Here is a 20,582-nt window from a genome sequence, read left to right as displayed (position 1 = left end):
TTAGTGCTATGTCGTGTTTTTGAGGTTATGCTTAATGTCTATAAAGAGGGCCAAGAACTGATCAGATAAGTTTGTTATAATAACATTTACTGAAATATAAAGTATCTATTTTATAAGCAATCATGCTTATGCATTGCTCAAGTTATTAAATCACTTTACAACAGCATACTCTTGGACGCTAGTTCTTGTGGCTAGGCTAGTCAGAGACAGATTATTCTAGACTCTTCGCTATATCCAAAGTGGCTGGCTGGCCTATGATCTAGACCTTTCTTGTGGAACAAGCGGCCATATTTGGACGCGACTTAGTTTGAACCTTGAGAAGGTAGTATCCTTATCTCGATGTATAAAATAGGTCTTATTCCTATTTTCTCTACAGTTTTGTCACTGCAAACCTCGGTCCAAGAAAATCTCACCTAAACTCTCTCGACCTTCAACCCCAGCTTTCCCTCCTTGCACCAGTCATATTCACTTAATCATGTCGACTTCCTTGGTCTGGAACAACCAAAATGGGACCCTTACCATCAATCGCGACAATTTGCGGGACTTTTACGCCCAAAGCGTGCAGAACTACATCCCAAGCGTTTGTTTCCAGGTACAAGCCCACTGCGATGTTCGTGATAGGTTCAACGTCGCCATGAGTGTCGACATTCGCCCTGGCGGCCAACCCAATCTAAGTGAGGTCGCGGGGGAAACAGTATTGTCCTACAGTTATAGCGATCAGGACCATGACGGGGCGGGCATCAACGACAATATGGGCTCACTCACGATCGGTACAAACTACAATATGAACATCCAGTTCACCAACATCAATGGCAGTGCATCTGTTGTTATTACCCAGCATTTGGTGATCAACTATGACAAGAAAATGCACCTAACCCGGAGTAGCGGGAATGCGGTTGACAAAACCATTGTTGACACTTATGCGCTCACTGTTGACGAAAGTGGCAACTTGAGCGTAAGCTTGGACCCCGTGATCACGGACAATTCGACTGTGCCTGAGGGGGGCTTTCAGGATTCCTTTACTGGTTCCAATGGGTTTATCAGAGCACTTCGAAGTGGTGGCGACGCTCTTCGGGGAACTAGTGTACTTAACATTCCTCTGTCGTTCCCAAACGGTCAAACCTCTACTCTCAGCAGTGTTCAATTCTCAGATAATCAGGACCTAGTTGCTTCTGTGGCATAGGTTGATCCATGACCGCTCTTTCGACTTTGCTCTCCCAGGCATGGCGGGTATTCTTCGATTTATGTGAGAGGGGGAAATATGGAGAAACTATAAAGCAGTACTGGTATCAGTTCTTTTATTTATGCTGTCACAGTTGTGTTGTTCTTGCTAGCTGTTGCAATAATTTCACTAGTCAATGCACCTAATTGACCCTCCTAGACTATATATTCCTACGACCTCCTATATATGCTGCCTTCTTCCAATACTAAGACCTCCACTACTTTTCACTGCACAATCACTGTCAGTTGACGCCACTGGAAGACTTCTCTAAAGCGTCTTATCAGATCACTTACTGAAACTACCAAGCATAAAGTTAAGATGCACTTTCCGGTACTTGAATCTTCTGTAACTTCTAGTTGCTGAGTTTTAGAACACCTTGCTCTCGCAGATGTCCAATTGTTTCCTTAGTCCATTCTTGGCAACGTCGCAGAGGCTTCGTAGGGTCGATCCTTTTGAGGCCGTCATATTGCTTTCCAGGCGGAGGGTTCGCCTCGCAGATTTCCTTAACGCTGGGGAAATCGTTGATCAAGACCACTCCTATCTCTGCCCATGACACGAAAGTCGCTTCCAGCCTGGGACTTTGCAAGGTCTCCCTTATTTCGAGATTAAACCCATTCATTGCATTTCCCGTGACGTTGAAGATGGTTCCCTCCTCCTTGTCGCTGGTTTTGATAAAGATTGCATGGTGGTTTCGTGGCATGCCTATGGATTCGACGAGATAGACTGAATAGTATAACATTCTCGGGGAGTGAATTTATTAGGAGAACCCAATGTTAGTAAATAGAGGATAGGCGTTGAGAATTCATTATATAATTGATTAGTCAATTGCTAGACAGGAAGTAAGTTATACCATGAAACGAAAAGTAAAGGGCGGCTATCCTGATAAGATCTGGCATGGTTGCCTAATTTCAACTCGCTAGATGTGGGGACAAGCACTGGGCATTTTTTGCTGGGGCGTCGAAGACTTTTATGCTCCAGGAAGCAAAGTTGAATTTCAGGGAGCCTGGCTAACGCCGAAGATATCATAAAAGCCATTATTTTCTTGAAGATAGATAAGGCCGTAATGCTATCTTATAGACATTGAATGTATATAAATGTAATTAACCGTCGCTGTGTGACCATTGACTTAAACAAGGTATAAACCCGAGTTAAGCGTGCCTGTGGACCCCAAGAGAGCAGACTAGGCGAGAGCAGTGGGAATAGGAATTAATAAGGGAGCCCCAAAGGGAACCTGGCTGAGATAGAGGTTCTGTTCGCCATCCTGACCGACGATAGTGTAAGCGAATGTAGTTCCCATAGTAAAGTCAATATTATTTAATGTATATTAACTCTACATCGTCCAGGTGACGAGTAAATCTGATATACTAACTTTCTTCTCAGAGTGCATCAACCTCGCTCACTAGACCCAGATGCTCTCGATCATCATCTACTACCCTGCCCCATTCTAATAACAGTCGAAACATATAAATCTGCATATCTTCAGGTCGTAACGCCTTCAGCGCCCAAGTCCGCCCTTGCTCTGCGATCTTTTGTGCATGTTCTCGCCCGCCCTTATGTGTTTTACCCGAAAAAAAGTCAAAAAGTGCCCAAGCGCCAGACCCTAGTCGAATGTCGATAGGAACATAGTGCTGCCACGCCGTGAGCCGCTCGTCGAACCATGCTTGGAAAATACCAGCTCGATAGACGAGACTATGGCTCTTCAGAAAGGGTAAGAATCGGCCACTAAACCCTGCCCCGTCCATGTCGATGAGATGCCGAAAGTTCCAGTTGTCTTCGAACGGTGCAACTTTGGTTGAGAGTCTCCTTACAGTCTCATCATTGTTGATTTCGCCCGAAGCAAGATGCATATCCTTAGCCCATTTGTTGAATGTGTGCAATTCTGTGTCGCAATCGACTTGGTGACATTTAGAGATGGTTCCAGCAAACGAAACATTGATCTTCAGAGTCTCCTCAGTAACTGTTGGCTCGGGCGCCGTCGCCCTTTGATAGGCTTCATTTCCAAACCTGGCTCGTAAGAAACCCATCCATGAATTGTAGGCGGCATATCCATCTGAGCTCGACCCTCTCCAAAACAGTGCTTCTGATTTGTCTTCCCAAGTTCGATCAAGACTCTCGTTATAAAGACTTTTCTTGTCAAAATTCCAGGGAGATGGTATCATAATATCGGAGAACCCTCCCACGCGCCCTTGGCTGAAAATAGGGAACAGTTTGTTCGTTCCCAACATTGCTGCTGGCGACATGATGAAGCCATTGAGATGGGCTATGTCGGGTTGATGGCACAGATCCTTTGCCAGGCTGACGTCGGCTACTAGTGATCCTTCGTCGGTGAATATTGTATGTGGAATCGTACACTCCACGCAGAGAGTGCTCCAGTCCCACCAGCGCTTCCTGCGAGCCAGTGATTGAGGAGGGCATGAAGGGCTGACCAGATCATGGTAGATCTGCCATCGAATATAATCCGAGAAGAAGGGCGACGTGACCTTGTTTGGAAGCGGCGTGCTCCAAGACGATGGCCATTGTGACCCATTGAAGTTCATCGTCGTGCTGTTTTGTGATCTATTGCCAGGACGCATCATGTTAGCCATTGCTTTCCGCGCTACAGATTTATGTTCGCGCATTTCTTCGAAAGGTATGGCCATTTGACATTCATCCCCGAGATTCATGGCAACGTCCATATCTGGTAGCCACTTGACGAAAGGTTCCACCATTCGTTGCATCGAGTCCATCATCCAGCGGTGAGACCCAGGTATATTTGGTGAGTAATCGCACGTCCCATTTCTTATGCGGAGCAAGCTTATACCTAACCCCGAGTGTTCGGCCAAATAAGAGGTTCTCTGCCTTATGGTACTCGGCTCAAGACTCCAAAAAGGAAGCAAGTCATTGTGGATCTGGGTGAAATGGTCAATGACAGGCGATCCGTTGGCTAAAGCAAATTGATACCATTTATCAAAATTGGGTGGCGGCAATAGTCCATATTTTGCCTTGTACTTCTCAATAGCCTCTCCCAGCGTCTGGCTCCTTGCGGCTCCCGCTTCCCAATTCGTTGATCTAGCATTCGCAGCCGCTGTCAACTCTTTAACAGCTTGACTCAAGGGCATGGTGGCTGAGTCTGATAACAAGCGCCCAATCAAGATTGGCAGCACAAAGATACCAAGAATTGCAACTGCGATCCATCGTTGTCTGTATGATACCACTGAAAATTCAAGTTTTCGTGTTGGGTGAAGCTCAAAACACCACAGTGTCCAGAATAGGATGGCTAGTGTCAACTGGGTGCTGAGCAGATCGCTAGGCCGGCTAAGCGGTAATAAAACGTCGAATCTTCCTGTCGGGAAGTGATACCCAAAAAGTAATAGAGAACTGATAGACAAGGCTAAGATTGAAGGATGAACTGAATCCAATAATGAAAACGCGCATAATATGGTCGCTGTAGTAAGTAGAGACTCAATGATCAGATCCATTGAGTCTTTGAAGGGTGGGTAAAAGGCCCAAAAAAGGTCTGAATCCTCCAACAGCGTGAAAAATACCAGTATAAATGTAATAAATGCTGAAGAAAAGAGCACTAGGGCTGCGGATATAGATGAATCTGTTTGCTTCTTCACTCTGGCATCATGGAGCAAACGTAAATTTACAAGCAGGAGAGCATCAATGGAGCAAGCTAGGACCTGGGCGGCCAAGATCAGATGCCTCCATTGCCAGCTTGGAGGACATACAGCTCCTGTCCTCGTAGTGAAACGGTCTAGAGCAAACATGGTGGTAACTCCCCAGAGAAATGCTATCAAGCTGTGCACCAATATGAAACCATGTTGCCGAAGAGTTTTTATCGGATGCATGATGATTTGCTGGAAAGATAGGTCCAAGAAGAAATTAAAGGCGTCAGGAAGAAGTACTAGAAATGGTAGGAATACCTGTATTGCTGTTAGCTGGTAGATTCCAATGGTCCTCAACTGACATCTCCGGATATACTTGCCTCAACTCCCAGAATAGTACATTGCGTCGTTCGAACAAGGACCCAAAACAGTAGTATGCGTACTACCATGCACCCTACCGCAATACAAAAAAGGAAAGGGGCTGAGCGTATGCTTGACATACAGCTCTTCAATAATTGCGAAAGCCTCTCTTTAGGCACTACCTTCAGACTCGTTGTGCTTGGCGTGGGACTCAGCGACTGCCATTGAGGATGAAGATCTGAATTTGAGTATCGTGAGAAGGCTAAGGAAATTAATGCGGTTTCAATGAGGACGAGAATGCCCAGATGAATGGGGCGCTCTGCAGGGTTTTAGTCGAGATGTAAAAGTGGCATAATTTGTCGTCATACCATAAGCCGCAGAGGTGTAGTATCTCGATGATAAAACAAATAAACTTAAGATAAAACCCCTGGGCCGCTAGTTAGCACTAGGCTGCGACGCATTGGTCTCGAATAAGTGAAGGAAATAAAACACACCCAAAACAGAATACTTGCGCCCTTGAAAAAGGAACATATCCTACATCACTAGCCATTGTAGGCATTGTGGTGTATAGCTGAGAAAGCTTCGTGAGGACTGAAAGAAAGACAAAAACACAAAATCAGCACATCAGCATTACGTCCCTGCGGCATTTATAAAGGTGTTGGCTCCTGGGTCGGAATTAGCGGGAATAGCCTAATAGCGCATGGTGATCAGCATTCGATGTTGGTTGCTTTGATAATCTCCCGGCGACGTCCGAGAACAGAAAGAAAAAGTGGAAAGTAGGTATTTGTTGGTCATGATGCGGTTTTTATACTGGACGCAAGGGCTTGACTGTTCATCATTGACTGGTAGGTGTCTTCCTGGTAGAAAGGAGCTTTAGTCATGGAGAAATACGAGTTGTAGGATCAGTGGGGCTGAGCTTGGGCAGTGCAAACACAGCTTTGATGTACCTCGGGTATTGGAGAGTAGCTATCGAACTAATGGGTAACGGGAGTTTAAAAAGTGACGCTGTATCAGAAAATACAATTGTGATATAGGAATGTATCTGACACTTTTTGTGAGATCACAGAGTGTATATAGTAGACTGTTATCGGTGACCAAGCTACGCAGTTCAGGGTAAGCTGGTGCTCCGTAGTGCTCTCCTAGCATGGTCCAAAACACAAATCAGGCTTACCCATAGATCCTGAAAATTACATTGTCTCTGTGCTAACATGCAGATTTTGCAGTATGAATGTTCTGATAAATCGACTTGGCAAGAATAAAGACGATGCCGTTATTCCCGCGACTGTCACTGCCAAGTCAAAAGTTGCACCTGAAAAAGTTGCTGCCGATCAGCATCCACAAGGCTATGACCCCTGCAATTTCAAAACATTGTGGCCAATCATTGTCAAGATCTCTACGCGTAGATACATGCTTCTTATTGTTGGTCCACTGATATCGCGCGATATTCTGTTGGTGCTTAAGTATCTGACCAAAAGCGGTGGGGACATCCACTTACACCCTTGTCTCGGGGATTTCTATCTGGGGAATAACTCCTCCTTGGCGAAAATCTCCTTTATTATGCATGAAGTCTCGTGGTTGACATTCAACGGCTGTAATGTCTGATGACGATACCAAGCCATACGATTAGGTAGATGGGTATAAGATTTTCGCGAAGAGAAATTTAGTATCATCGTTCAGTCAAGATAAGCTCAATGGGCTCATAGCCTCTCTAACGGATCGTGCCATTTATCACGCCAAGATCTCACGGAAGGCAACCGGGCGAATTATGGATGCTGGCGCCTAAACCCGGAAATTACAGCTGACAGCGCTAGTCATTTCGAGATTTATCCGGTGACGAAGGATCGCATATTAATTTCTCACGATGACCCATTTCCCTTTGTCACTGTAAATCCCATTCACGTCACTCGTTCCATACCATCGTCATTCGTTTACACCCAACTACTTCACCATGCACTTCTCAAGTCTCGCCGCACTCGTCGCCATCGCTGGCTTCACCTCCGCCGAGCCCAACGGCTGGTCCAAGACCAAAGAAGCAGACGACAGCCCCTCCAAGCTCGACAACTGCGGCTGCTGGCCTATCTACCAGGCTATGCTCAAGTGCCAGAAGCTTAAATGGCCCAAGGAGGAAACACGTGACTGCGTGTGCATTCCCAACCCGGATGGATGGTACGGCTCTATGGATGGCTGCCGTACATGTCTGAGCTCCAACTCTGAGCATGAATTCTTCGATAATACTGCCAAGCTCGTCACTCAGCTATTTGTCTCGTGCACCAATGCTGGTGGCGGCGTTACCAGCGATGGAAACAGTATCTGCGCCAGTAACGCGTACCGCGAGGCCTGTGTATCCCTGGGAACAAACGGAAAGCCTAGCTGGGCTAGTTTTGAGCAGGAGGGAGTCAGTGGGAATGGGACTTATGTGTTGGATATCAAGGAATTCGGCGCAGATGATGATGAGTCTACGTCTACGACAAGTGCAAAGACAACTACCAACACAACCGCCACTGAATCCAGCGGTAGCACTGAGACTACGACCGTAGCCGTGGCTGCTACTACTGGCACCACCGAGCCATCCTCAGGTAGCGCTGCTTCGGATGCGACATCGGGAACTGAGACTCCTGTTGCATCGGCTACAACAGTGCCAAACTCTGGCATGAGACTTTCTGGCCACGGAGCTGTTGGCATGGGTCTGGTCGCTGCTGTTGGTGCTATCTTGCTCTAGTTTATACTGTGTAGTATCCAGACGCAAGAGTTAACTATGTTGTTAGTAATACCTTAATAATACGATAGTTGATTCCTATTGAATCCCTGACCCTTGAGTGAAAGTCAAAACTTGTGACTCTTTCCAGGCTCTGGAATCCCTTTTCAGTTTCGCCCTGATCCCACTTACTATATGTGACATCGCTGAACTTGAGGGTTGGAAGATGCGAACAGACAATGTGTATAATCAGCTCGATCTGGAGGCTACGAGGCTAGTCTGTGCACATATCTTCTCCAACTCTGGAACCGTCGTGCATATATCAATACCCATACCATATCGCCTCAGACGTCAATGGCAGTAGGCAAAAGCTCGTTGTTCTTGTGACAATCTGTGGCATCATGAAACTGAAGGTCTCGAAAGATGACTTGGTCGTCAAATGCCACAAGGCAATGCAACTATTCTGTTTCACCGTCTCGAGTCCAGAAGTTCTCTTCGCAAGACTATATTTCTTGGCCCAATAAAACCCATTCTTGGTGCCAAAGTACTTTGGAACCCCGATTGAATGCCCGTTATTAACGGTTGAAGTGGCTTGTTGACTACTGACTCTGGCGGGATAGACGAACGGCCCAGCGTAACGGTGAGTCAGTTCTGAAACATAGACGGCCATCCTGTGATTATTCTAGAGTGAGAAATTGAGCTTTGATCAATTCATCGCCGTTACTAAAATTAAAAATCTTCATCCTTTTCTCGCGTTGTTCCCCCGCACCTTTGATCGACAGGGCTAAATCGGGGGCTCAACATCGCGGTTCCATCTCAGCCCAAAGTAAGCCAACGGACGCGATGGCTGCGCTTGCACTACCTCCATCGAGAACTTTTGCTCCTCCATATCGAGCGTTATTGCGAACCTTGACTCATCCATACTGATCCAAAATTTGTTTCAAAGATCCTTATTTCCCATTCCCCTAATAATTAATAACAGCATCTCCAAGACCAAGGAAAATAAAATACGACATTCATGGGTTAACAAACCAGGTAGCCATGCCGCACACCAATTGGATCCGTCCCGCACGACCCCGGAAAAACATAAAACAGCCATGGTCCGATAAAAACAGGTATCCCCGGCGCTTCCAGCCAATCTGGTGTGTTTAGTGTTTAAGGCTGACTTGTGCCGCTGCTAGATTAGTGGTTCCATGCCTGTTCCATGAAAAACTCAGACGCCATTCTTGTAACCCAACGGGTCACGCCTAGCGGGGGTTCGGCAGTGGATGGTGTTCCCCAGCGCAATTCGAAGTCTTGGAAGGAGGAGTTGGTTACATTATGGCTTGCGCTGACGAGTCTTTCACTGTTGGTTCCGTCTGCCGTTGCAGCGAGTAATCACTGCCGATTGTGCCGTGTCTCAGGTATCCTGTCAATAATCGAACGGCATATTTCCCCAGAGCGTCACTGCAAGCCAGAATGTAACCAACTCCTCCTTTTCCCCAGACTCAACGCAAGTCTCAGCTACAATACGGAGTACCCCAAACCTTATCGCTTGCTTTCATCCCAATGTAACAATTTCCCGAGTCGCGACACTAACTAACTCAAAAAAGTCCCCATGGCGTCAAACGGATAGCGTCTAGCCCTGTCCTTTAGCATTGAAGGTGCGACTTTTGGGTCGCAAGATCGGCTGCTTCACTGCTCAATGCGCTATGATCGCGGCCAGCGCTGTGGCTTTGGGGTTGTGATCTTCATGCATTAAATTGAACCGTTAGTGGGTGTTGGGCACTGACTCGTACCCATCCGAGATCGAAGCTAACGGTAGTTTCCAAAAATCCGCGGCCCTTACCCCCCTTCGTTTTGCATATCATGGATACAACGCCCAAACCAGGGGAAGATCTGGCAAAATATTCGTATTGAACCGTCTTTCATTATAAGTAATTAATCATCTCTTCGTTCCGCCTCGTTCTCATCATTTTCTTGTGGCACTCACTCAACATATCCAAGTTTAGTATTCGTTCCTCATCACACTCCAGCCATGACGGGCTTTTTGATTCCCCCGTGGTACAAGTCCGAGCTTCCAAAAAGACTGGAGGAGAATGTCGTCAGTGTCATCTTCGGCTTCAGCATGGGCGCGTCATTGTTCACTGCTGCCATGGCCATCAAGCAGACGATGCAGGCCTACCGGAGGCAAAAGCTCTTCAGCGCATACATCATCATGTGCTGGCTTGATTGGATTGGATGCAACTTTATGGGTCTCGTCACTTACTTGTGGCTACGAGGATTCGCTCCTCCTAGGTCAGTCTCCTCCTCTACCCCCGTCTTGAAGGGTACTGACTTGATACCTATCTCTAGCTTCTGGGTCTTTTTCTTTATCAGTATGTCGCCCCATCCCCTGTCTCCCACTTATACTCACCTTCTCTGTAGTTGCTTTCTGGAGCATGCAGATCCAGTTTACCCTCCAGATCATCATCAATCGAATATCCCTCCTCCTCGGCAACAAAACGAACATCAACAGAGTCAAATGGGGAGTTGCATTCATTGCGACCTTGATCAACATCAGTGGTTTCTGCATCTGGGTACCGGCTCGCTTGCAGATCTCCCACCTGTACGAAGAAATCAACATCGTCTGGGACCGAACCGAAAAGGCTATCTTCTTGATTGTTGATCTCTCGCTCAATCTCTACTTTATATACCTAGTTCGCTCGCGGCTCATCGCTTGCGGATTGACAAAGTATACTCAGCTGTTCCACTTCAACCTCGTTATGGTTATTATGTCAGTGTCGCTCGATTGCGTCTTGATGGGAGCTACATTTCTCCCCAGTCCTGTTGTGTCAGTATGCCCAAGATCTCTATACTGCGTCATGTCTAACATGTATCAGCTATGTCCAATTCCATCAACTCATCTACCTCCTCAAACTACACATCGAGATGAACGTCGCATCTCTTCTCGGTCACATAGTCAAGAGTTCAAGGGAGCAAGACGCTCGACCGAGCGATGGAGAGCGACAGAGGGGTCGAGATGAGTTTGGCGGCGGTCGAATGACTACGTTTGTCTCGGCGAGTCGCACAGGACATGTCCGACTGGATGACATGTCGCGGGATGACTCCTACCGAAGGAGATCTGACTGGGAAAATGGGATTGTGAAGAAGGTTGAGACCAAGGTTGTCTTTACAGAAACCGAAGACCAAGCGTCCACGTCAGACCAAGAGCGAATGGTATAATGTCTTATGTCGTCGTACACACACGTCTCATGATTAGTTAGCGTCTATATTCACTACTATGTAACAATAATATAATGAGTATTGGAAAACGTTCGCCTCGCAGGACAAGTTTTAGGATCAGCACTGGTCTCCAACGTATGCCCTTAATGGAAAGATCAGGCGCCTTAGACATTAGGCAGCACAACCATTAATCTTCTTTCTGAGCGAACCATTAACATGAGTTTGCGGAAGCCTGCCAGAATTTAACGTGATAAGATCTCAAAGACTGTTGCAGCATTAGCCAAGACTATAGCGCTTACTGTTTCGCGTCGTAAACCTGCCTAAAGCTGCTGTGCCTCACTGAATCATCAATCACAACACAGAAATTAATCTGACGTGAGAATATCTCCGATATCAACTTGATCCTTTTTTTCCGTTCATAAATAGGTGCTCCTTCTGGGTATAATAAGCTTATTCAGACATCCTTTTAAAGTCTTTATAAATAGCACAACGCTATCTGGACACTTATCTCTTTTTCACGACCTACAACAATCGCCCCAAACTTCCAAACATGAGTAAATCCGCGCAGCCTATCAGCTTCCCAGGCTTCAGTGCCTTATCGGACAGAGTATTCGTTCGTCCCGGTGAGATGCAGGCAGGCACTGATCCAAATCCTGAACACCCCCGCACTGTCGTCATCTACGGCTGGGGCGACGCACCTCCAAGACATATATCGAAGTTCACCGATGTCTATCGAGAGCTATACCCTCATGCCACGCAAGTCGCGGTGCTATCGCCTATCTACCAAGGCTTCATCGACCATGTCGATCAGCGCACAGAGGCCATGCTTCTAGTTATACACGAGGTTTTCCCCAGTGACGCATCAGACGGTTTAGTCTTGTTCCACGCTATGTCTAATTCTGGAACTCTCAACTACTCGGCTACCTTGAATGCATACAAGGAGACCTACAACCGGCCGATGCCCCATGTGCTCACGGTATATGACTCTACGCCCGGAACTCCAAATCTCACGTGGGATAACCTCAAGCGATTTTCTCACGCCATGGCCATCGGCATAGCAGCAAAGCTCCACCTACCATTCATCGTGGCTCAAATTGTATGCGCCTGGTTTTTTGTTCTGATCCATGTATTCGACTATCTTTCGGGGAGAGAATCTGCACCCAAGTTCAGCCATAGGATCTTCACAAATGAGCAGTGGGAGAGCAAGAAGAGCACACGATTATTCTTGTATGGAAAGGGAGATATTCTTATTCCGTGGCAGCATATTGAAGGATACATGGCCGTTTCACGCGAAGCTGGATATCCTACCGAGGGGCAGGTCTTTGAGAGTGGACATGTTGGGCATATGAAGAAGGACCCAGAGAGGTATTGGGGAATAATTCAAGAGTCTTGGGGGACAGCTATAGGTAGAATATAAAAGGCACTAACAATGAGGCAAAGACTAAAATGTTAGGTATAGAAAATTTATAGTCTAAGTTATAGGAATATACAGTACGTCTAAAAGAGTTTTCATAATTTATCTATGCTAATTACATATTTAATAAGCATACTTTTGAAACGTAATACAAGTCCTAAAGCCAGTCTATAGTAATAATAAAGAATAGCTTTTTATAACTCTCTATTAAAGGCTAAAACTTCACATCCTTTAAATAGCTCAATTACAGCCCATCATGGTAAGTCGCAAACGCGGATTATTAAAAGAGCGCAAGGAGTCTGAGATGTAAACCACGCAGCCAATACTGTGCACGTGAACTACTTCTTGTGATACGTCGGGCCTCGATTGAAGGGATTCTCCACAGCCTGATTATGTTCACAGTTGAACCAAAAAACTGCAAGAGAGCCTCAATTGTGACATTTAACCTATGCGCGCTTTGTGGCTATGTGCCCGCCTCGGCCGCCTTGGGCGCGCCGCCCTAACAGCTGATGTCATCAGAATCTCGCGCCACTGGTAATCAGCCGACGCATATGCCTTGTCTTGCATGCAATACTGACTGCCTTTTGAATTCTTGTTCTCCCGACGGACTAAAACCGAGTGATCCCAAAAGGAGCCTGCCTGCATCCACTTGACATGGGGGTATATAATGGTGTGACCCCTCGGGCAAAGTTGGTGGGCTGACATGCTTCTCATTGTGGACAATTACAAACCGCGAAAAACACTTAGATTGCTCACTGTTGAGGGCCTAGTAATGTTACCTCATAAAGCCAGTATTACTAACGCAATCCTCCAATTCAAGCACCGGGCCTCGACGTCTTAGCGTTTTCCCTTCTATCTCAGCCATATATTACATAGTATTTGCTGTTTCGGGATATCTACACTGCCAACAAATGCAAACAGTGAGTAGATCTCTATCATGAGCTTTTTCTCAGCCAGTACCTACGACTGACCTATATAACAGTGTGCGGTGGGCCAAGTTGTCGTCTCATTAGTGCAACGAATGCTTGCGACAGGTTTCCTCAAGTAAGCGTAACACCAAGGCCTGAGCCAAATCCTGCCGATAGGGAAGAACACGAACTCTGGCTGCAAGAATATGAGCAGTGGAGAGATGTCAAGTGCGCTTGCGGCGATGGCTACTTTTGTTGTCGTCATGCAATCTGGATTCCAGGTAGCGACGTTAAGGAAGGAATTGCATTACCACGTGAAAGGCAGCACGAAGGTTGTCCCAGCAGTCACTACCAGCCCACGTACCGCACAGAAGCACCAGCAGATACAGAACAGGCAGCCAATCTGGAAGATCGCCAGCAACAAGGCAAGGACAGGCGCAGATCCTCAGGTCGGCACTCAACCTCTCGAACTCAGACTAGTTCCAGAGATGAATCCGAAAGACCATCAGCCAGTTCATCTTCCCGGCATAAGAGGCCTAGAAGTGATAGACCTCCTGTCAGTAGCGACAATCGTCGGAATGAACGAGCAAGTGATGAGGCTTCTGTTCGATCATCAGGAGGGTCTAACCGACCGTCAAGAACTTCTACAAGTGGAAGAAGCCAAGCAAACAGTTCTCGTGCCCGGAGAGACTCCCCGTCCCGCCAGTCCACGGCTGCCAGTGACGAGGGATATATTTTATATCAGGGAAGGGACAATCCTTCCAGTCTGATATCTGGGGTCAATACCCAAAGCAACAGCTCCTACCAACCTAGGCAGGGGACAACATATCAAGCGACTCCGAGCACTTATGATGATTCTGCTGCTTCTGGCCGCTACCCAGCCATGGCAAGCAATACTTCAAGAACTATTCAGCCTTCGTACCAAGATCCAGCTTCATGTAACCAGTCGTCTTCATACTCACAACAATTCTCATATGTGCAACAGCCGTCTTTTAGACAGCAAGAACCATACCAAGTCCAACCAGCCCCTCAATCGCAGTCTTATAGGCAACAGACATCAACTCCACAACGCTCATACCATCAGCAGCCAGCAAGACAGCAAATACAATATCAACAAGAACCTGCAAATCAAAGTCCATTCACAACTCTAAGGCCATCAATACCATTTCAACAACAGCCCACAGGACAGCAACAGCCATATAACCAACAACCAGTATACCAACACCCGCCCAGGACTTCAAGAGTTGCGCCATCATACCAACAGCAGTCAACCGCTCACCAAAGTCCTTATGGACAACAAAGCACAAGACAGCAAGATCCAAATACTTACGAGCCAGAAGTCCAGAATGACTCGCCAATGCTGTCGTCATATAGCCAGCAACCCTCGTATCAGACATATCCCTACTATCCAAGTCCCGCCGGGCCTACAGCACAAAACTACTCATTATACAATACAGAAATAAGGCCCCAAGAGGATCTTGCAGCAAGAATGGACAACGTGAGGCTTGACGAAGACTCATACAAGACGTCTAATTACAATGATGAGTATTCATCTGAGGAGGAGCCCGTTGAATACGATGTGACCATGAGACGTCGGAGGAATAGAAGGACTGGCGGACAGTGAGTTATCAGGATGAAACATAAATGTGGTTTTTATTTAGAGCTTTTTGATTTACACTTCATGCTATGCCTTACATGATATTATGCGTATGTATTTCATCTTCAACTAGAGTAAAGCTTCATTATAATTCTCAAACTTGGATCTGAGCCTCAGATCTATGTAGCTAAGTACACTTGTTATTTCTCTAAAACTATGAGGCCACCCTGCACACCCAAGCACTGTCTCAGCATGATTACGATAGGCTGTTCTGGAATTGGGATTGATTACGGTGGCTTTAGTCATGCAACCACCAACCCCGCTCGCTCGCCTCACTTTTAATGGTACTGCCCCCTTGCGCCCGCGGAAAGTCGGACACTTCTTGGCGATAATTGCACCCAAGTTTTCTTCACTATCTTCTGTCTATCAGAAGATGTACAAATTTGAGGCTCTGCTCTTGGAGCTCGATTGGTATTCAAGCATGAAAATGAGGCCTGCCCAGAAGAATGTGCAATCAGGCAAATTTGAGACCCTACCGCCTACCAACCTCTTCACAAAAAGAAGGTGTCTTTCTCGCCATACGTGACCTTTACTCATTGGGCCAGGGAATCCTGCTGAGTTACACAGATACTACGCCTGGAACATTGGTGGTCAGATGCAACCGGACTTGTGATACCCTGCAATAAGTCACAGTGCCCGGGTGCCCAAGTTTCGGAGCCTGATTTCCAACTCTACTACCTCCCTTGGAACCTTGGAGGTAGTGAACATGTACATGGTGTAGTATGGAGAGACCTTTTCTGCCTGAGTCCAGAATTTGGGGTTAGATTAGCATATTTCACATGTAGAATGAATTATTCCTAATGGAAGGCCCGCTTTATCCTCTGCCACAGATATCGTTAGCATACTCTGTATGGCATTATACTATGATCGACGAAACTGTTCCTTCTGAAAAAGAACTCAAAAGGTTCTTCGAAAAGGATGCTCTGTGCTGGGAAAAAGCAAATCTGGTTAGTACAGTGAAACGGCATCCTGCGCCAGCAGCACCTCAAAACCCAGTTGATTAGGTCTATGCACTGTTTCCGGTGCTACTAACCCATGTGCTGCTCATAGGTGCTTGAGAAGACACGAGCGGCAAAGATAAAGAAGAGAAAGAAACTCAAAAAGACAATAAAGGATGCAGAAGTAGATAAAACGATACAAGCTCCGAACGATGCCCAACCATTGCGGACGGTAGAAACGGTGGACGAGCTCATACAAATGGCAAAGGAGACGTATGTCAACTACCAAAGGCAAAGAGGAGCGGTGGAGAAGGTCTTCCTCAACATCGCGTCATACTTTGAGAGGCACTCCCAGATCATCGACGTTTTCATTCAACAGGAGCCGAAATTTACAGCACTTGTCTGGGGTTCTATACGCTACCTTCTACAGGTATTCCTTAATCAGGACTGTGTACACAGGGTACACAGGGTACACAACAGCTAACGAAGGACAGGTTGTCGTGGATTGCAAAGAGGCGTCAGAAGTAACGGCGAACGGCATATTCCTTATTGCACAACATGCGGAGAGATGGTCAAGAATGGCGAAAAGCTTTGGAGAGAAACGGCGAGTGGAAGAGGCCACGGTGGACTTATACTACCATGTTCTCGACTTCTTGCACTCTGCCATTGAGCGCTTTCGACGAGATAAGTTGGGTGAGTTAGACTTTTCATTCCCCGGAGGCACCCGGCTGGGCCCTAACGTTAATTTCCACTACAGCGAGACTTCAAGCGTCGTTCTTCAACAATACTAGACAAGAATTCGAGAAAAAAGTCGCCCAGTTGCAAAGCGCAGCAGCAAGGTTGGACAAGGAAGTGGATTGGGAAGGTAAGTCTATCTACCTTGGTAAAACTGATATATTGCCTTGTTATTCAGCTCCGTCGAAACATGCCTGACCTGGCTGACCATCTGCACTCGTAGATAAAGAAGAAAGTGAGGCTTCATAACGAAGGGACTGCATGTTCTCAGTTGACTGATTGCACAGACAAACAAATAAGGGAAGAGATGTTAAGAATTCTACAGACATCTGAAACCTCTATAGGTATGTAAAAGCAAATTGCATGTCTCATTACCCTGCCCTGTTATTGTATGCCAACCAACTATTCTTCGTACCAAGGTTTTGCCTTATCTCGCCCCCTGTATTGCAAAATCTTGTGATTATTGGCTCTGAGTCACCTGATCTAAACACAGCCTCGCCCAGGATATCCCAAGTCGCGTTTCTGACCTTCCCCTCCAATTATCCCACTGCGGGGCATCTACACGTCAATTTTTCAGCTTCATTTGCCACCGAGTGATCCGATATTAAAGCTCAGTGATATATTAGTGGTATTGTCAATATCACCTGAGCATCTTGCCAGATTACCCTACCATCACACTGAAGCACATGACTGCGCACGACTCAACGCTGACCGTATTCTCTACCAGAACAAACCAAGATGATTACCGAGGCTATGCTGGCATATGATGTGCAAACAGGTAAGAGAACAAAAGTCTAACTATCATATCACTGTAATTCCGAGGCACAATTGAATCTCATTACCATGAGTCTTAAACCATACACCGACAAAGGAGGACTGATGTTATCTTCGTTTACGTCATTCAGCTATGACAAGTGAGCTGATGCTCACATTTTTATGTAGGAGCTTGCAAGATGAGAATGGACATTAGTCAGATTCACGACTGCATCAGTCCATTGGCTAGTCCGATTGCCAGTCGTCCACAAGGTTTCGATGTTGCAGCCTCGGATGCGCAGCCCAAGTGGCTCACTACGCACCCAACGTACCAGAAATGGCTAGTAAATAAATTCCCGAGCCCACTTTGGATAGTGGGTAAGCCAGGTATGTGCTCAACCGACGAAGCATTAAGATGAATGACCAACTGACTATATTACAGGCGTGGGTAAATCAGCACTCGCCCATCAAACTTCCAGTACCTTATCTCAATCAGGACACACTGTCTTCACACACGCCTTCCAGAGTAATGCGTCCTCACAGAAGCGGGACAGGGCCAGTTTTCCAATTTCAATCCTTACCCAGCTTCTTCCTTCAACATATCCAGTTCAAGATTTTCAGGAGCAGGTTTTTACAAAGCTTGTTCCCTCATATTATCAGTACAAGTCGCGATTTGAAGATTGCCCTTTTGAGCAGCTATGGCCCCATTGTGTTACCCTTCTAGAGAAAGAACGAGAGTTCGTATTGCTCATTGATGCTATCGATGAATGTAATTTCGGCAACCGTGGGCAAGCAGAGGAGCTCCTGGAGTGTTTTCAACAGGTCCTGGACCGCACAAGCGGAAAGATAGCTATCTTTTCTCGCCCCAACGATATGTTTGGCTTCGGAACCTCGTCAAGACTCCACATGAATGAGATCAGAATCACTAAAGAAGATATTCTACCTCAGATTATGGCATTCTGTGATACCGCACTAAGCAAGTTGAAATTCACAGAGGAGATGAAGCTTCAGGTGACTTCCCGACTCAAGCGCGATGCAAACTCCTTTCTATGGGCTACAAAACTGCTACAGCAGTTCAAAACCACTCTCAAAATGGGGACCTTCGAAGCAATTCTGGAAAACTGGCCCAATGATATCTGGGGCATTTATACCAATGTTTGGCTGGATAGGCTAAGCAGCCTTGATGACGAGAGTAAATCGAGTTGCCAGGATATATTTCTAATGTTGCTTGGAGCTCGAAGGGATTTCAAGATCGATGAATTGGACGACGCCCTTGGTTTCATTCCAGACTCGGGTATTGCCCAGTTTATTACTTCAACCCATTGCCAACCTTTGATCCAGGTTGTTGATGGTAGCGTGAGCCTCAGTCATGCTTCTGTCCGAGATTTCTTGCTTAGTGGAGGGATCGGTGACACGAGATTCTCGAAATCAGCACCCGATGCGACTTTGGCTCGGAAGTGTCTCGAGTTTCTGATTAGGGAGGCTTATGCAAGTCAGGACCGCATCGGTCAGCGTTTAAGGAAGAACATTGGAGTCGGTGGCTCAGATCCCACTGACGACGAGACCTTTTACGAATATGCTGCTCGCTATTGGTACATTCATCTCACAGCCCTCTCGTCTCCGGACCAAAGTTTATTGGAGCTCGCCAACAAATTTCTACATCTACTCCAATTCGCACACTGGGCTGAATACTCGATCAGGGATATTGGCGACTTTCAAGCCATCCGGTCAACAGAGATGACTTTGACGGTTTGGTTGAAGAGTTTGAGTCACCGCGATAGATCTCTGATACATCTAGATGACTACTTCGAGTTCCCTTATCGAAAACTTGCCAGAGTCTTCAAAGATTACGAAGAAGACAAGGAATTGCAGTGGTTGGCTCTGATGCATCTCGGGTTCTACTATTTCGACAAGGGAAGGATGGCTGAAATGGCCGAAGTTCGCAGGAAGGTCGCTGCTGGGCTCAAGGATCTTCTCGGACCACGTCACCCTCTAGCGCTTCGAGCAGCTGCAGATGCAGCATATACCTTTCTTTTCAACAACGAACTCCCGAAAGCCCAAAGACTCTATGCCGAATTAGCCTACGCCCAACGTGAAGTTGGAGGTCCTGACGATGCCAGTTCCTACTTTACACTCGTTTTCAAAGCTCAGGCTGAATATCTCATGCTTGACTCGCCGAAAGCACTAAACACACTTACTGATTCTTTGGAGGGGCTCTTTCGAATATTAGGTCCCCAGAGCAATGGCTATCTGATAGCTCAATTGTGGTATGCTGTTGCTAATGCATCAGCTGGTCATATTGAACAAGGCATCAAACTACTGGAGTTCGTGCGTGACAAGCGAAAAGAACAGTATGGGCCGAAGGACTCTTTTGGAGTAACTACGCAGATCTTCTTGGGAGATTTGTATCGAAAATTGGGCTCCGATGAGGGAGCTCTGCAGAATATTCAACCTGCACTTGGCTTTCGACGTAGCTTCTGGCACCTCTCTCACTTCTTGACGCTCGATACAGCTCTTATATTGGCGATTACATATAGAGACTTTGGTCGAGAAGATGAATCAGCTGAAATCATCGAAGAGCTTGAAAACAACGGAAGACTAGACAGAGAGCAAAATATTATACGAGCCTGCCAAGTCAAGCATATGAGAGCCCTTTGGTTGTTCGAGGATGGACAACTAGACAAGTCTATCGGGATACTGGAGTTATTACTCCTCGAGATCGATGAGAAGTACAATAACAGGGCCCTCCAGTGGGTTCGACTCGACCTTGCATATATGCTTAGATACAGAGGGAGAGATGGGGATGAGGGTACCGCAGATTCACTCTTTGATGGTATCGTCGCAGATGAGGCGAACGATCCTGATGATGAGCCTGATCCACCAAGATGGCTAGAGATTGCAGAGCGGGCGCTAAAATTGCTACGGAAAGGGAATACTGACGGAGCGAATGATCTTCTCGGGAAGGAGAAATTGCGTTGGGCTCGTGAGGAGAGTTTATGGATGTGGTTAGGGATGCCGGCGGCTGATACAGGATGGATGAGGCTGCCAAAGGGCTTGGGTGATGACAATATGTGACGTATATACCGCCACTGATCGGCACATTCTTTCC

General features: G+C 46.6%; 7 protein-coding genes across 7 annotated transcripts; 5 read left to right on the top strand and 2 right to left on the bottom strand.

Annotated features, from left to right (window-relative positions):
• Nucleotides 1-475: 475 nt before the first annotated feature.
• On the top strand, nt 476-1,183 carry FSUBG_5846 (uncharacterized protein; the record flags this gene model as incomplete). Its single annotated transcript, XM_036683986.1, has 1 exon — nt 476-1,183. The coding sequence occupies one exon, from the start codon at nt 476-478 to the stop codon at nt 1,181-1,183; it is 708 nt and encodes a 235-aa protein (XP_036538630.1).
• A 391-nt stretch (nt 1,184-1,574) lies between these two features.
• On the bottom strand, nt 1,575-1,922 carry FSUBG_5845 (uncharacterized protein; the record flags this gene model as incomplete). Its single annotated transcript, XM_036683985.1, has 1 exon — nt 1,575-1,922. The coding sequence occupies one exon, from the start codon at nt 1,920-1,922 to the stop codon at nt 1,575-1,577; it is 348 nt and encodes a 115-aa protein (XP_036538629.1).
• Nucleotides 1,923-2,598: 676 nt separating this feature from the next.
• Nucleotides 2,599-4,320, bottom strand: FSUBG_5844 (glycosyltransferase family 90; the record flags this gene model as incomplete). Its single annotated transcript, XM_036683984.1, has 1 exon — nt 2,599-4,320. The coding sequence occupies one exon, from the start codon at nt 4,318-4,320 to the stop codon at nt 2,599-2,601; it is 1,722 nt and encodes a 573-aa protein (XP_036538628.1).
• Nucleotides 4,321-7,117: 2,797 nt separating this feature from the next.
• On the top strand, nt 7,118-7,888 carry FSUBG_5843 (uncharacterized protein; the record flags this gene model as incomplete). Its single annotated transcript, XM_036683983.1, has 1 exon — nt 7,118-7,888. The coding sequence occupies one exon, from the start codon at nt 7,118-7,120 to the stop codon at nt 7,886-7,888; it is 771 nt and encodes a 256-aa protein (XP_036538627.1).
• A 1,993-nt stretch (nt 7,889-9,881) lies between these two features.
• FSUBG_5842 (glutathione s-transferase) lies at nt 9,882-11,068 on the top strand (the record flags this gene model as incomplete). The annotated part of the gene is made up of 5 exons (XM_036683982.1): nt 9,882-10,141; nt 10,199-10,221; nt 10,271-10,619; nt 10,668-10,676; nt 10,726-11,068. The coding sequence occupies 5 exons, from the start codon at nt 9,882-9,884 to the stop codon at nt 11,066-11,068; spliced, it is 984 nt and encodes a 327-aa protein (XP_036538626.1).
• A 550-nt stretch (nt 11,069-11,618) lies between these two features.
• FSUBG_5841 (transmembrane 53-B) lies at nt 11,619-12,485 on the top strand (the record flags this gene model as incomplete). Its single annotated transcript, XM_036683981.1, has 1 exon — nt 11,619-12,485. One exon carries the CDS (start codon nt 11,619-11,621, stop codon nt 12,483-12,485), a length of 867 nt encoding a protein of 288 aa, XP_036538625.1.
• A 3,425-nt stretch (nt 12,486-15,910) lies between these two features.
• On the top strand, nt 15,911-20,548 carry FSUBG_5840 (tetratricopeptide-like helical; the record flags this gene model as incomplete). The annotated part of the gene is made up of 7 exons (XM_036683980.1): nt 15,911-15,994; nt 16,098-16,415; nt 16,480-16,678; nt 16,743-16,850; nt 17,448-17,498; nt 17,663-17,860; nt 17,916-20,548. The coding sequence occupies 7 exons, from the start codon at nt 15,911-15,913 to the stop codon at nt 20,546-20,548; spliced, it is 3,591 nt and encodes a 1,196-aa protein (XP_036538624.1).
• Between the last annotated feature and the right edge of the window lie 34 nt (nt 20,549-20,582).

Source organism: Fusarium subglutinans (assembly GCF_013396075.1).
Source record: "Fusarium subglutinans strain NRRL 66333 chromosome Unknown NRRL66333_c0000059, whole genome shotgun sequence".
In the NCBI taxonomy this organism is placed as follows: domain Eukaryota; kingdom Fungi; phylum Ascomycota; class Sordariomycetes; order Hypocreales; family Nectriaceae; genus Fusarium; species Fusarium subglutinans.
The sequence above is the reverse complement of the archived record's forward strand: the minus strand, read 5'-3'. Positions and strand labels throughout refer to the sequence as shown.